The sequence below is a fragment of the Vanellus vanellus genome (genome assembly GCF_965231255.1).
Source record: "Vanellus vanellus genome assembly, chromosome: 24".
Classification (NCBI taxonomy): domain Eukaryota; kingdom Metazoa; phylum Chordata; class Aves; order Charadriiformes; family Charadriidae; genus Vanellus; species Vanellus vanellus.
The window spans coordinates 6,283,219-6,299,421 of record NC_138929.1 but is presented as its reverse complement, the minus strand read 5'-3'; the positions used below and the strand labels follow the sequence as shown (position 1 = coordinate 6,299,421).

The 16,203-nt window shown below is 47.1% G+C and overlaps 1 protein-coding gene across 1 annotated transcript; it reads left to right on the top strand.

Moving 5' to 3' along the window:
• LOC309681205 (gametocyte-specific factor 1-like) lies at positions 1-7,435 on the top strand (the record flags this gene model as incomplete). The annotated part of the gene is made up of 6 exons (XM_082495044.1): positions 1-22; positions 2,140-2,237; positions 4,508-4,634; positions 5,631-5,717; positions 6,170-6,230; positions 7,198-7,435. The coding sequence occupies 6 exons, from the start codon at positions 1-3 to the stop codon at positions 7,433-7,435; spliced, it is 633 nt and encodes a 210-aa protein (XP_082351170.1).
• Positions 7,436-16,203: the final 8,768 nt, after the last annotated feature.

Here is a 16,203-nt window from a genome sequence, read left to right as displayed (position 1 = left end):
ATGGAGCTGGAGGATGACTTCGGTGAGGCTCGGGGTGGGGTGGTAGGGGTAGGGGTAGGGGTAGGGGTAGGGGAAGGGGAAGGGGAAGGGGTAGGGGAAGGGGAAGGGGAAGGGGTAGGGGCAGGGGTAGGGGTAGGGGTAGGGGAAGGGGAAGGGGTAGGGGTAGGGGAAGGGGTCGGGGTAGGGGAAGGGGTCGGGGTAGGGGAAGGGGTCGGGGTAGGGGAAGGGGTCGGGGTAGGGGAAGGGGTCGGGGTAGGGGAAGGGGTAGGGGAAGGGGAAGGGGAAGGGGTAGGGGTAGGGGTCTGCGTCTGCATCTGCCTTCTTGCTGCAGGCAGGGCCTGGCCCGGCCTGGCCCCACAACAGCAGGTCCGGGTCAGTCTCTGTGCTCCGTGCCTGAGCCAAGAAGGCTTTAGTGTGTTGCTGGTTATTTTAACTAGTGTCATATGTGGTTACCACATCAGGCGCACTTCTGATGTGGGCAGGTGCTGGCCTTTAGGAAGTATCTGAGTAAAGTGACTTAATTTGGTTAAAGCGTTGCTCCCGCCTGTAGCCGTGGGCTCAGCTGACTCCAGAAATGCATTTTTCTGGGTTGCTGTGGGTTTGTGTTTGCGGGCGGTATGGAGAAGGACAGGGATCTCATTCCCACATGGCATTGCTGTGGTGGCGCAGAGGCTTTACTCGTTGCAGTTTTGTGTTAACTGCAGCTATTTACCTGGTCAAGCCAACTCCTGTGACTTTTGTGCTTGCTGTTTTATGTACTGCAGTGAGGGCTTTCCTTTTCCTCTGGTACTCATCTCTGTCTCCTTCCTTTTACTGGTGATGCACCCGGTCTGATCTTGTGTTGAGCCAGTTCACAGAGAAACCTCTTCTGATTGCCCTGTCAGGGGCAGCTGAACCAGTACAAAGCTTATCAATCCTTCTGAATGATGAAGAAGTCTTCAGTTTTCAGCTGTTCTAGTGACCTAAACTGGCTAATGATAGTGAGAGGTGCCCACGGGTGGCAGAGCACTGTACAGCTGAGATGGAAAGGATTAGGTTCATCCTTCCTTCCTGGTGGCTCACAGCATGAGCTGCTTAGTGTGACTTGTTGAGCAACGTCTTAACTAGTTGTCAGCCTGTGGGCTGATACAGCTCCCTGACCTGTCTGTTGAGAGAACTGAGTATCAATGAATACCAATGTATGTGAAGGAGAATGGGATGTGATGGCAGGGGACAAGCTCAACGGCAGCAGCCCATGCTTAGATCTGTTTAAGCTACTGTGTAATCGTATCCTAAATGTGCTAAAAGCCTGTGCAAAAAGAATGGCAGAGCAGAAAGGATGAAAGGAGCCTGGTCTGGCTTCCAGGTGTGTACCCCACAAACAGACCTGTGGGCAGCAGAGGGGACCTGTGTCTCCTTCTGGCTGGCTGTCTTCCTCACTGAGAATATGGAAATGTGTTTTTTTTTTTTTAATGGAGATATTAATATTTCTATTTTAATATTTTATCTAGAGATAGATAAGTTATATCATGTATGCATGTACTCATGCTGCTTCATTGTTTGGTACCTAGATTCTTAGGTGTTCTAGCTGGTTTATTAACTCAACGGCTCCAAATATAATTGTATGACTTATGAAAAATTTCACTTGGAAGTCACCCGCACCATGTTAGGCAGGCTGCTTCCTCAGAAATGAAACCAAATTGTCTGGCATTCTTCTTCCAGCAAAACTAGCTGTTGATCAAAAAAGACTTGGTTCAGACTGATGGTACTCCTGAGGGCACTGGTGAGTGTGTCGTCTTCCCACTGATTCTCCTCTAACATAGCTGGAAAAGTACTGCTGGCCTCATTCACTTTGAGTAAGTGTGGTTACCTGCCTAATATGGTAACTTAAAGAGTTATTGTGCTCAGTGCTACTTAATATCCTCTGTTTTGACTAACAACCCAGTCACCACAAACTTAAATGAATTTCTTTGGTTATGCAAAACAGATGCCTGCCTTAATGAATGCTTTCAAACTAAGAACAACTGGTTTAACTCCTTAAGATCACAGCCCTCATGTGGCGGTATGGGTTTTTTTTTTCCCTGCTTTGCTGTATTAGTGATGCTAGATCTTGTCTTTCTAACTAGTGTTTTTTTTCTCTCTGTTCTTACATTCTACTAGATGTTTTGGATCCGGAGAGATTAATACAATGTCCGTATAATAAGCACCATCGAATCAGAGCCAGTCGGTTTCCCTATCACCTTGTAAAGTGTAGGAAGGTAAGCTGGACTGCCAAAAAAGGCACTGAATGGGAGTAGTTCTGTATGTGTAAATATAACATGCATGTTCTCATTCTTGTTGCATTTTCTGGCTGGCTGGAGTAAGTTTCTGACAAATAGCCTTGTTTAGCCTTTATTTCATATAACTTTATTATTTGTTTAGTAATAGCTTCAAGCATATGTTAATTCACTCAAGACTAGTGTGGCTCTGTTTGAAAGGAGATACAGATTCTTCATGGTTAGGTCAGGGAGGAAATTCTGGTCTCTTCCACCTGGATGTAAGATACATTTTTCCACTTTAAGTTGGAGAACTCCCTCTGAGTTGCGTGCACCCCTTCTGGCTAGTCAAGAGTGGAAGTGTTGTGATGTTGCAATTCATTCTTTAAGTGCTGGAAATGCAGCTGCATAGCAGGGCTGGGTGGTTGTGTTTTGGGTTTTTTTTGTTTTGTTTTGCTAATAACTATTTAATGTGCATCTGGCAGAAATTGCACATCCTGGGCTCAGCACACATAGGAGAGGTTTTCTTCCCCTTTCCCATCTTTTATCCAGAATTTGAATACAAATCATTTATAGGAAGCATTCCTTCCTCTCTTCTCTGTTGTCCTCACAGTTTGTTTGTTTTCTTTAAACCTGCCAAGCGGTAGCATCTGATTGAGCTTTGGGTTTTTGCTGGGAACTTTTGAAAACTGATTGTTCCTCTTTAAGTTTGGCAATATGTTTTTAAAACAGTATAATAGTGCTGTGCCTTCTAGATGCAGTTGTAGAGTGTGTGTCCTGTTATCAGTACTTATAAACAATTCATCTTAGTGGAACTAATGCCTTAAAAAAATACTAAGAAACAAGTGAAAGTGGTGAGAAGAGCTAAGTTGCAAGTACCTCCATCTTGCCAGCATTCAAGAGGGCTAAAATTTTCCCTGTTGACCCCCTGCAAATTTTGGCAAGAATGTGCATGTAAGCCAGCTGAACAATGTTGGCAAGTAAACTTTTAACTATGTTGGTTGTGTCCTTGTGTTGCATAAGTGATGACCAGACAGTTTTGGCAAGCTTAACTAGTTGGGCGGACAAGGAGAGATAGTGATCACCACTATCACTAGTCAGACTATCAGATGCAGTTGGTATCTGTAAGTAATTAACAGAAGAAGGGCTCAGGGATTATTATCTGATCTATCTGAAGATGCATGTGTGTCATTATTTGCAGTGGCAAGTGTCTGGGCAGAGATTGTCCTTCTTGCTTGTTAGTTTGTTGAATTCCCTTTGCATACCCTATGCATAAAATCCAATTAAATGCTTCCACCTGCCTCAGTTTCCCATTGCTTTGTGCGAAATGCAGCCCTGCCACACGAACGGGAACCCTTCCAGCAGAGAAAGTTGAATTCTGTTAGCTTGAGCTGCGTCAGTGTTGAGAACCTTCTGCTGTGTGGCCAGAATAGCTTGCTCAAACTAGTTGAAGAAAATGATGGACACATGAGGACACAGCAAGACAGGCTGTATAGACCTAGTAATGACAACTGCCTTGGATGTTCCTGCAGCCTGTGCTGCAGTCACGTATCAGCGGTAGTGGAGGAGACGCTGCCTCGAGCAGTGTCTGTGCAAGGCACTTCTGCCTCTGAGTCTGCCTCAGGTGCAAGTCAGACCAGCAGAGCTGTGTCAGCTGGAACCAGGCAGGCACTGGGGCAGTGGCAAAATTGTACTTTTCCCAATAAAGGCTGTATCATTTGCAGGGGGTGAACTAATTTACCATAGTGACAGCTGAGCACTGCCAGTAGAACCTCTGTCTGTGATAAAAAGGTTTTACTTTTGAATGGTAATCTGTAGCACCAAAATCTGCAGGTGGATGCTACCAGCTCCTTCACTGTTTTGAGAGGTTTAAGGAGTTTCTCTGCCACTGTGCTTGCTTATTTAAAAAAATATATGAATGGTTTAGATTTGCTTAACATTTCTCCCCTATTGTTTTTAAAATAGTTTCATGTGTGCTTTAAACCATGCAACCACATTGCCAATGTTGCAGCAAACTGTAGGGAGTTTAGCTGAGGGTATGTTTCATTTCAGTCAGCTCAAGGGTGGCTCAGTTTCTCAGTGAATTGTGTTTTAGAAAATAGTCATGTTAGTTTCCCCTTGCATTTTTAGTGTCTTAACAATATATTGCTGTTCCTTGTTTAGTCTTCTTTTTAAAGCAACATCACAAATATCCTTGTTTGTTTTCTATAGATTAGCAAAAGGTAACTGAACTTGAGTGATGTGGCACATGATTTTGGTTTTCCCTTGTCTAGAGCTACCCTGAAGTTGCAAAGGAATTGGCCACGTGCCCCTTCAACGCTCGCCATCTAGTTCCTCGAGCTGACCTCAGTGATCACATAATGAAGTGCAATGACAAAGGGATCCTTGAGCAAGATATAGGTAAGAGCTCCTGCTCTGAGATGGTTGTTTACCCTGGGGACTGAGGTCTCCTGTTTGTCAGGATAGCTCATAGAATCACCAAAAAGCGGAAGTCAAATTATTGTCGATAGTTTTGTGTGGCACAGCAGCTTTGGGCACACTTGAGTCTTATTTGCTTCAATTTATTGTATTGGTTCAGAAGAATATTGCAGGTGCTCCCAGTAGACCTTGTACTTAGTTTGTTACCAGGCTTGTTGAATAAAAAGGTTGTACCCTAGACTGTGCAAATTGAAGTACCTCCAGCAGGAGCTGGGATGCTTTAGTGACCAGAAGGACAGGCCCTTCTTTTTGTAGAGTTGATCTCCTTTTGTTGAGGCTTGACCACTGGTGCCATGTGAAAAGCTGATTTCTACCAAACAGGTGTTTCAGCTGTGGAAACTACTGCATCTGTTCTCCTCTAGGGCAACCTGAATAGCTCACCCCAACCAAGAGATGGGGCAGTTCCTCTTCTGGGCTGCTTTGCTGCTGCTCTTGCTTCGTCTGCCATACAATTAAGATTTCAGTCTCCTGCCCAGTGAGACAAGGTGGGAGGGGGCTGTCCAAACCCCCAAAAATATTTAGCAGGAATCCTGTGCTATGCAGTGTCCTTTTTGTCCCCTGCAGTGGCTCTTTAACTATTGCCTTGCTACAAAGCAGATAGATGGTTTTCTGTCTTCTGTAGAGTTGCACTGAGGCTAGCCTTGATGCCTGCGTTCATGTCAGCGGTTTTCCTTGTCACTCGAGCATTCCTGCTGCAAAGTTCCAGGGGGCAGAGTATTTTCCTGTTTGTTGAAAAAGGTGAATTTGAAGTTGCTTGATTTCAGATCAATACCTGGCTCCTGGGCATACCTAACCTGTTTGCATTGTGCAGGGTTTCCTCTTAAGTCAAGAGCTGTTTTACAGCTTGATCCAAAGCACTTAATGCCTCTGAAGCAGGATTGACTGCTAGTCACTGAGTTTTTTTTCCTCTTCCTGAAGTGAATCAGTCCTCTGGCTTCCAAAGAGAGCAGATGAATGCTGTGAGCACATGGCAGGCACCTCCATGTGAGGAAGACTGGGAAACAGGTGAGGAACTTCCCTGTCTGCCACACTGCTGCCTTCTCCCTGGCCCTGTCCACCAACTGCGACAGTATGAGTCCAAGAACGCTGTTCACTCTGGTCCCGCTTGTAGGCCACCCTGCTTGTGCCCATTCCTGAAACCATGCATCTCTCCACCTAGCAGGCTTTTCTTGGTATAGGGAACTCTTGAACATGCCTGCCATAATTGGCATGGAGAGAGATTCCCAAGCATCTACTCTTTCCCATATAAGCTTTTGTACTTTATGTGCAATGATGACGATGGAAACACGATAACTTTTATGTTGCTCAGTTAAATGACAGTGAAGCAGACACATTCCTCATTAGATCAACTTTTACTCCATCTTGAACATATAGAAATGCGACAGAGATATTCCTGATCTGCTGGTGGTTGCTGGAGTTTCTTAGTTCTGAGCCACAATATCTGTTTCCTTTTGCAGAATCGTTGGAGCAGTCAGATTCTCCTTTTGTTTGGGGCATGACCAATTCTAGCGTAAACAGGTAGCAAATGCGAGTTTGATTCCTCACAACAATGTTTTATATAGAGGATTATTGCAGCCTTCTCGTAACTCAGCCTCTATGGCTGGACACAGGCTGGCTTTGCTGCTGTACAAACCCTGGGAGGAGGGATTAACAGTGAATGTTCTTAGAGCGCTGGTTCAATGTTAGTTGCTTTCTCGTATGACTGGCCCGTACCAGAGAAGGAAGCTTTTAAGAACACAGGTACTCTGTGCTCTTGTTTGCACGTGGCAGGGTGCTCTGCCTGCCCGTGGCATACATTCAGTATGCTGGGTGTCTGGTCAATATGCAGGGGAGAAAGATGCTGAGCCATTATGCTGGCATTGGAAATGTGGCCAGGTGCCTCCCTCTGGAGCCACTTCGTACAGTTACTGAGGTTCTGTTGAGCTAATGGTTAGCTAGCAGTCCCTTGTGACCTCCTGTCACCTTAGATGTGGCAGATGTACTGGCATTATGTCCTTATGTTAGCGGAAATCCCCCTCCCTTGCCCTTTGCAAAGCTTAATCACAGTTTGGGTTTGGGGAAGTGAGGAGCTTAATGGCCAGCTGTGAACAGGATGGAGCGGCCTTGATTTGTTTCATTGGTCTGACAGTGGATTGTGATTGCAGGCTGTATGCAAGATGTGATGATACCACTAGTTGCCAAAGCATGTTTTAAGGTTTGTCTAAGTCCATATGCAGCAACAGTCCCACACCTGACAGCTCTGTAGTTCTGTATGAGCTCAGCCGTGAACCACCTCTCCTTCCATAACAACAGTGACGTCTGGTTTCACTTGTTATGCTTTTTGGAAAACTTTCTAGTGTTTAGAGCATATATAGCTCTTCTAAGTACCACCAGCTGCAAGTAGCAAAGTACCATCCCCTTATGTCCCCGCTCTCCTCCATGCTATAGCAAAATGAATAAATTTGAGCAAGTGTATTTGTCAGGAGAAGTAACTGAAGTCTTTTAGTTCCAGGACTACCTTTGAACAAAAGAATTGCTTGCCTTCAAGAGTACGTGCCCCTGAGTCCTTCCCATACGCCGTATCATGGAAAGACTGTAAGTACTATGCATGTGGTTTTGATACTGTGACTTCTGTAGCTGGTGGCAGCCGCTTAAATCTCTGGTTGCAGCAGTGTTCTATGGCCACTGCTGCATGGACAGGAGAGGTAGTGTGTAACACCTGCCTCCTTGAGAGCACCTTCTGAGGGCATGTGATGTTTGGATCATCCTCTGTATCCTTTCTTTGAAGCATCCTGTGTATTCTTTGTTTCATATTCTTAACTGGCCCTTCTTTACAGCGGTCTAACTTAAGCAGCCCTGCTGCCCAGCCACTTGGGGTCTGTTTCTCTAAACAAGTCCTTCCACACACACACACCCCTCCTTAAACCAAATTATTTCCTTGCTTTGTACAACTCTGCTCACTGTCAGATGCAGCTACGTCAGAGCAGGGGTAAAACTCAGGCTGCTTAAACCAGCACTACTGGGGAAAAAAAACTATCAAACTACATCTGGAGGTGAGAGGGAGCTTCTGTTGAAGTGTCTGATGCTGAAGTCAGACCGTTATTTGCCATTAGCAGCAAAGCAGAAGCTTAAAGATGCTTTGAGGAATGACCATCTTATTTCCTGCTTGGAGCAACTAAACCCAGTGCTCTCCAGGCTTTGCAGGCATGGCTCCTGCATGATCCAGTGACTATGCAGTTGCCATAGGGTCTGGCTGAATCTGCCAAACCCAATTAAAATGACACTTGTAGATAAGCATTGTTGCCAAGGTGACAAGTGCTACTTCAGCCAAAGGCCACTCTCGCTTGGGGGAGTGGAGGGAATTCTTGCATTTTTCTCCATCTCGTGCTAAAAATGTGTCTTGCCCGTTTCAGAGTTTGGAGTATTAGTGTCTCTTCCCCTTGGAAGTTCATTCCCTTTCTAGGACCCTACAGCTCCTGCAGGTGGTAGATATTCCCTGGACCTGATGGCAGGACTCTGTAGACTTGACTGTTGCTGCATGACATGTTTTTGCAACACTTTAGTTTTTAAAACTATCCTTGCTTGTCAAATCTTTATCCCAAGCATTTGTTTCATAAGTGTTACGGTTTGAAGAACCCAAAACAATTAATTGTCATTCAGGCAATTATTCTCTCATCCAATGGCCCCTCCCCACCCAGGAAGGGGAATCAGGGGAAAAAAGGAAATCCAAGGGTTGAAATATAAATAGATTTAATAGAATAGGGCTAAATTTACACTGCACCAACTCAGACATCTTCCCACCTGAGACAGCAGTGAATAATAAATGGGAAAAATGCAGGTATTGGCAAGCCTCTGGTGGTTCACTTCTCAAATGGCAGCGCTGATGAGCTGTAAAGTTCTGTTTGCCTCAGTGATTTGGAACCAGTGGAAGTCTTCTGAAATAGTGATGGGTTTTAAGTGGTGGAGGTCGGGAAGGGGGATGATGGCTCGAAGTAGAGGAGATAGGGTCTGATTAGGTTCCTAATCAGAGGAGTGATAGTGGGAAACAGAACAGCATGGGGGGGGGGGGGGTGCACCTACCACTAAAATCTTGTTCATTAGCTTGATGCCTTAAAATCAGTGTGTGCATTTGCAAGAGAGGCCCCTTCAGAGTTGTCTATGTAAGGTGTTTTGTGCTAACTAAACGAAGGGATGCAATTATGCTTGGGGGGGGGGGGGGGGGGGGAGGCAGGCAGAAATGCCCTGCAAAAATGGGCAGATTTGTATGAATTCAGGCCTTGGTGTGGCAGGAATGTAGTAGTCCCATTTCAGTGGAAGTCGGGAACCGCACAACAGAGTAATTTCTGAGAATTTCTACTCTGCACCATAAGCATGTGTCCTGCGTCTGCAAAGCAACACTACATATTACTGTTTTCAGGATTATATGGTGTATAGAGTGATTTCTGTGGAACTTTTACTGGACACTTGTGAGAATGTTTGATTGTTTGCTGGGGAGGTGGAGAAAACTTTTTCTGCAATAAGCTGTGGTCATAACATCTGTAGGTAGTAAACTCGTATTTGAAGGCCTGTTACAGCCTGGAGAGCATAAAGTATGTTCTGAGAGTGTCTCCAGCTGTAAAGAGGCTGAGACTTCTTATGGCATAATTAAAATCATCTGGATCAGCCAAGCCTAGAAGTATTTCTATGTGCATTCACCTTTTTATCTTGCCAGCATGTGAGTTTGTCCAGACAGGGCATATATAGAGTGCATAGTTGGTTTTCAAGTACACTGTCATTTACAGACTTGTGTCTTTTTCCTAGAAAGCATCCTGATCACACCTTCGCACCTTCAAGCTTTGAGCCTTAACTCTGTCACGTGGGTGTGTGATGTTTCACGTCATATAATAATGGAGAATCCTCTGTGAATTCCTTACAATATGCATAATACCAAACAGGTGAAGTTTTAAAGAGAACGCTTAAGTACTTGCCTAGTTTCCATTAAGGTTTTGTGGTTTTCCAAACACTTAAAACATGCTCTAATGTAACTGTTCTTTGTTGGGGGAGAGGGGAGTGGGGTGTGGGGTTGCAGGAAGGGTTTAAATCACTAAAAATATGCATTTAGGACTGTATAAATGTTTGGATTAAGCAGTATATTTCTAAAAATGGATGCAAAGTACAAAATGGGATCTAAATACAGAAACACAAAGAGTTAAGAAATGAGACATGGTATTTGTCTAGGAAGAAAATAATGCCTTTTGAAAAGAATATTCCTCAAAATAGTGAATTTTCACCACTTGTATTACTGCCAATGTAAAATATTGCACGTTGACTAGAATGTGCAAAATTAGGATTATTTTAAAGTTCGGTTCTGTCAAGATTCTTGTTGGCAATTCAGAATAAAAAGGTTATGAATACTCTTGGACCCATTTTACGTTTCTAAAAGACATCTGCAATGGCGCGTTATACTCTTGTTCTGTTGAATAAGTAAATGCTTACACAGTAAGCCCTCCATGCAACTTTCATTTAATTATTATTTTTTTGTCACTTTGAATGAAAGTGGTGACAAATGCCAGCAGTTTGTTTCTGGTTTGACTGCAGTAGCTTATTTGCAGGATTTGTGGGCCAGAGTTATAATTTTAGATGCCATAATCAGGCTCCATTATCCTAAGCTTATTTAATTGCCAGTGGGTGAAAGTCTGGCAGTATGTAGTGCCATAACTACCTGCTTTTTGTTGGGTCTCACCACTTGTCTGCACTGCAGAAGAGGTGAACTTCAGGTGCACCTTCTCCCAGGAGGCACATTATTGCTTTTGTCAGGGGGAGTCCTGGGAGAGCACTATTCTCCAATAGCCCTGCCTCCTGAAAAGAGCCACACGGGCTTGGAAGGTCATGGTTGGGAATTCGAAACATCCCCTGGCCACAATAACTGGGGGGATTAGGGACCACAAGAAGTAGGTTTGTCTTGTAGGATAGGTGCAGCCAACACATGTGCCATGGTTTGAGCTGGACTGGCCACTGAGACGAACAACAGAAGCTCTCCCACCTCTCTCTTCAAGGAGAGGAGGGAGAGAGAGAAAGCAAGCAGGACAACATGACAGAGCTCTGAGACCTGAAATCCCATATCCTTCTGGGCAGGTTCCTCAAGCACGTCCTGCACGTGCCACCGCCTGTGAAGAGCGGAAAACCCCTAATTTTACTGTTCCCTGCAGTGATTTGGGAATGCAAGGTTAACAGGCTGTAAGGATGTAAAACAGAAAGCTGACCCTCCTCCAGCATTATGACTACTTAAAATCCCACTATTGTCTGTCATTGGGCTGTTGGGATGAAGCGCCCTCTGATTGTTTTGTATTTAACACAAGTCAAGGTATGTTTTAAAAAGTATGCCAGATGACACCTACTCTGAGGTGGCAGAGCGAGGACTTTGATGTGACTATTGCTGCAGTCAGTGTCTCTTGTGATGGGCAGGTTGTGCAGTGCTGGAGCCTTCACCCCCTTCCCTAGAGTCTGGATGTGTCCCTTGACAGGAAATGCTGATGGGATGTGGGGAAACATCAGCCCCTTTTGGCCTGCCGGAGAGGGTTTCTGAGCACATGCCTGGGTGACTCTTCCCCCAACCTGAGTTTCTTGGTAGGTCAACGGTGCCTGTGCTGACCCTGTGAGCATTCCTGTGGGTGCACCCTGCCTGCTGGGCCATTTCTGCCTTGTCTGAGCTACCAGCTCTGTGGCAATTGGACCAGTCTGACCAGAAATGCCTAAGGAAATTTGGGCTAGAAATGGTTGTGTCTGCAGTTGTCACTGGTGACTCAGGAGGGAAGACAGGAAGCAGCGTTTACCTTTAGGCACAGATTCCTCTGTGTTGAGGAGCCTGGACATGCTGGAGTTCCTTGTTTTTTCTCCCGGTGCCCACAGGCCTGGGTGGCGTCTGGGTCTCCCCACCCCTGATTTGCACCCGGCCATGGAGGTGCAGCAGCTCTGCTCAGTGGTGAGGTGCACCCATGCTCTTGGTCCAGATCCTAGACCCACAGATCTCTGCTTTGTCCCCATGGCTCACCATATGGTTCTGCACAGACTTTCTTTCACCAAAGGGTTGAGCCTGTGCTGCAGGACACCCCCGTGCTAGTGCTGTGTCCCACTGGGGCTGGAGCACAGCGAGGTGCACAGGCTTACATGGGTCGGTGGGGAACCAGATCGCTTCTTCCCTGTGGGCTGTGATCCAGCCAGTGCAGTCTGTTCCCTACACTTCCCCCTGGGGTGGCTCTTGCATGCTGGATCCCTCCTCTGCACCTTGGCGGGATGGTCTGGGGTACCCAGCTCCTCTCTGCTTGGCTGTTAGCTGCAGCTGGAGTGGGAACACCATGAGCAGTGCCTTCTGCCCATTCCCTGCTCTTCTCATCTGCAGGATGCAGCACGTGCTTTCCCTCAGCAGCGCCATAGTCCACTGGTACAGGAAGGACATGTCCTTTCTCCAGTCTTCCCTCTTCCTTTCTCAGTGCTCTGGAACTGGTGGGGGGATAAGCCCCTTTCCTCCTGACTCGCATGGCCAAAGCCACGCCTGCACACAGATTTGTGTATTTTTCACTTTGCTGTGTTGGGAGAAGAAGGAGGAGCTCTACCTTCAGCCACACATCTGATCAGGGTCAGGGTTGGGATGGATGATTTCCAGACTGCCCTTCTGGCACTCAGTGGTTTGCACCGCTGAGGTCTCTGGGGCCCTTTGTCACCAACTCCAGAAGGCCATGCAATCCTCTGGCCATAGCCACTGGCACCCCTTTCTCCATCTGTTCTCCCCTTTCCCCATGATCTTGAGATGAGCACAGGCTGCCTGTAATCCCACAGAGATGCACTCGCGGCTGCAGTGTGTCCATACGTGTGGCTCGCATCCAGTGGAATACTCCTGGAGGACACAACCCTTGAGTCTCTCCCTTCCATGGCAGTTCAGACTGTTCTCTTTCCTGAGTGCTGTCTTCAGCTAATGGGGATTTGAGTTAGTTGCATTTATTAGTTAGCAGTTATCCAGGAGAATAGCACTGTCCAGTGTCCCCCCATCAAAGCGGGCAGGGATCCTTGTTTCTGCCAATAAGCAGCTTTGAATCTGATGAGCTAAATCCTGCTTAGTCAATCTAATAACCTCAACATTGCACAAAAATACAGTGTCCTGAACTGTATTGGCTCCGACCCAGTGCAAAAGGGAAGAGGGTGAGAGATGGAGAGGGAATAAGGAAGACCTTTCCATCATGGGGGTGTTTACAAGCAAACGTAAAGTGCTGTAGGTGGGAGAGAGAGCGATCTGCCTGGTGAGGCAAGAAAATGCCAACCGCAAAAAAATACCCCTTTACGCTTGTTCTGGGATGTGAATGAGCTCCTGGTATTGTTTTGCCTTTGGAGTTCAGTGTCCAGCTCCTTCGTCTGTGCTCTGGTCAGGAATGCTGGAGGAGAAGAGCTGGGTGGTGGTGGGGACCAGGCTGTCCAAGGACTCTCTCCAGAGATAACAGCCTTTGTGTTGTAGGTGGACCTCTCACTTTGCAGCACTTCAGCCTGAGTTATGGTGGTGAGTTGCATGTGATGTTCCTTTAACTCCCCAGGGAATTACCTCCTGCTTCTCAACTTCAGGTTCCAGCAGGCAAGACTGCCTGGGGTTCCTGAAGGCGGCACAAAGTCTCCTTTTTCTGGTAGATCAGGCTCTGGCCCCAGATCTCACCTTTACAACCAAACCACATTTAAGAAGTCATTTCCCCTTTCATGGCTTTTAGTCCAGGTTATAACTCATAAAACCTAAAGCGTGGTTTCAGCTTGGAGATCATTTACAAGTGCTCACTCAGCAATAGGCTGGAAACCAAAGCAGTGGATGCTTGGGCTGCTCCCCCCGCCACGGAGCTGAGCGTGTTTCTTTACAAGCGTTGGCCGAAGTGTGCAGACAAGGTGTTTCCTCACACAGCTATGACACGTTCCAGAGCAGGTAGATGGAAATGGCCCAGTTGACTCTTATCTAGTGTCCGCAAAGGACCTTCCTGCATGGAGCTCTCAGCCCTGCTGATGTTCGGATGCCTCGTGGCAGCTGTTCCTGTTCCCCACAGTGCACAGGTCTGCCCAGGAAGGCCCATGGCCACGTCCCATCCTTACTGCTGGGGTGTCCCTGTCCCAGGAATGCTGCTGTGAGCCACTGGGATAGCAGATGTCACCTGCTCCATGGGCAGCGGTGCCTATTGCTCCCAGTAGTCCCCACCACGTGGGCTCCAGAGGTAGAGAGGCACTTGCACACTCATCCCAGAGCTCTGTCACCAAACCCAGGCTCTGCAAAGTCCCTGAGGATTTCCATAGGGCTCTGCCTGCCTGGCCGTGTCCTCCTCCCTGCCCATAAGGAGGGAACGCATCAAACCAGCATCCGAGTTACCCTGGAGAGCTGCTGATGGCCAAGGGCAGCAGCAGTCCTTCACTCCTTCCAGCGCAACTGACAACTCTGACAATATACCAGTCTGATGTCATCTGAAGCCCAGCTGGGTTGTAATTTCTACAGCTCATTTCCAGAACGTTGCTGTCACTTCTGTTCTTCTCTGGCCCCAGTCAATGTGTTATTCATACAATCATAGCATCAGCTACGTTGGGAGGGACGTTTAAGATCATCGAGTCCAACCATCAGCCCAACACTGCCCAAACCACCACTAACCCGTGTTCCTCAGCACCACCTCTGCCCCTCTGTTAAATACCTCCAGGGATGGCGACTCCACCGCTGCCCTGGGCAGCCTGTGCCAATGCTTGACAGCCTTCCGTGAAGGAATTTTTCCTAATACCCAGCCAAAACCTCCCCTGGTGCAACTTAAGGCCGTTTCCCTTTGTCCTATCGCCCATTACTTGGGAGAAGAGACCACCACCCCCCCTCACTACAACCTTTCAGCGAGCTGTAGAGAGCAATGAGATCTCCCCTCAGCCTCCTCTTCTCCAGCCTCAACACCCCCAGTTCCCTCAGCCGCTCCTCACCAGACGTGTGCTCCAGACCCCTCACCAGCTCCGTTGCCCTTCTCTGGACACACTCCAGCACCTCAATGTCTGTCTTCTTGTGAGGGGCCCAAAACTGAACACAGTACTCAAGGTGGGGCCTCACCAGTGCCGAGGACAGGGGGACCACCACTTCCCCAGCCCTGCTGGCCACACTATCCCTGATACAGGCCAGGATGCCGTTGGCCTTCTTGGCCACCTGGGCACACTGCTGGCTCATGTTCAGCCACTGTCCACCAACACCCCCAGGTACTTCTCCCCCGGGCAGCTTTCCAGCCACTCTGCCCCAAGCCTGTAGTGTCCATGGGGTTGGTTTGATCACAGTGCAGGACCCGGCACTTGGCCTTGTTGAATCTCACACCATTGACCTTGGACCATCAATCCGGCCTGTCCAGATCCCTCCCCCCTCTTTTCACTTTTAGCTTTTCACCTCCTTAAATCAAGGCACAAAGATACACCACAAAGAGTGGTAGAACAAGAGCCAAAACACCACGAAGATCGGTAGAACAAGAGCCAAATGATTGCCTGGGGAGGAGGAGGGCCAATTGCTGCCAAAAATCCACCCAGGACTGCAGCGGCTGGTGCTGCGGGGAGGGGTGGGAGGTCTGCAGGCCTTGGGCAAGACAAAACAGAGTGAGGCAGGAGCACCCTCTGCAGAGCAGCTATTGAAGTTGGCATATTTACACAGTGTTATTGTGAAAACACGATACAATCACCTTTGGATTTTGTTATAGCACACAAAGAGAAATTTTTCTTCCATCCCTGGAAGCAAGGCCCCATCCCTGGAGGTGTTCAAGGCCAGGTTGGATGCAGCTTGGAGCAACCTGGGCTGGCGGGAGGTGTCCCTGCCCATGGCAGGGGAGTGGGACTGGATGAGCTTTAAGGTCCCTTCCAACCCAAACCATTCTGCAATTCTATGATACGGTTGAGGCATTCAATAGTGATACTGCCACCATGGGTAGTGTTACCATTGGGTTTGCTTTACCCTAAAGGAGGTGTTCTTTCTTAATCCCAGTTGTAATCACACATTACAGGGTTAACATTTGGAAACAGTACACGTAACATAGGCATACATATTAAGCTTTGGTTGCTGGACAAGTATAAACACCTTCTAGTACTTATCTGTACCATCTTCCTTCTAACTTAATTCTATCCCACCCAATCAGAATGTCTCACTAGTCATTATCTCCCCCTCCAATCTGCATATACGTGAGCGACACTTCACTCTGCTTTTAACTGCTAAAATACTGACTGCACTCAGTCTCTTTGTTTCAAAACATTTACCTCTCTGTTTTATACCCTCCTAGATTTCTTCTACATGTACAGTCACACCTTAAAGTACACAGCTGAATCAACAACACTGTTTCTAAGCTTGAGCTGCTGCATAGGGTATTGAAGTCCTTCTGGGGACCACCCGAGAAGATAAACTGTGAAGCCCTGTCTCAGCAGACTGCCAAAGGCTGAGCTGATCTATGTATCTAGTTCATACCTACATCACAGGATGATTTTTTAACTTTTTTTGAATTCTTTGCTGGATATT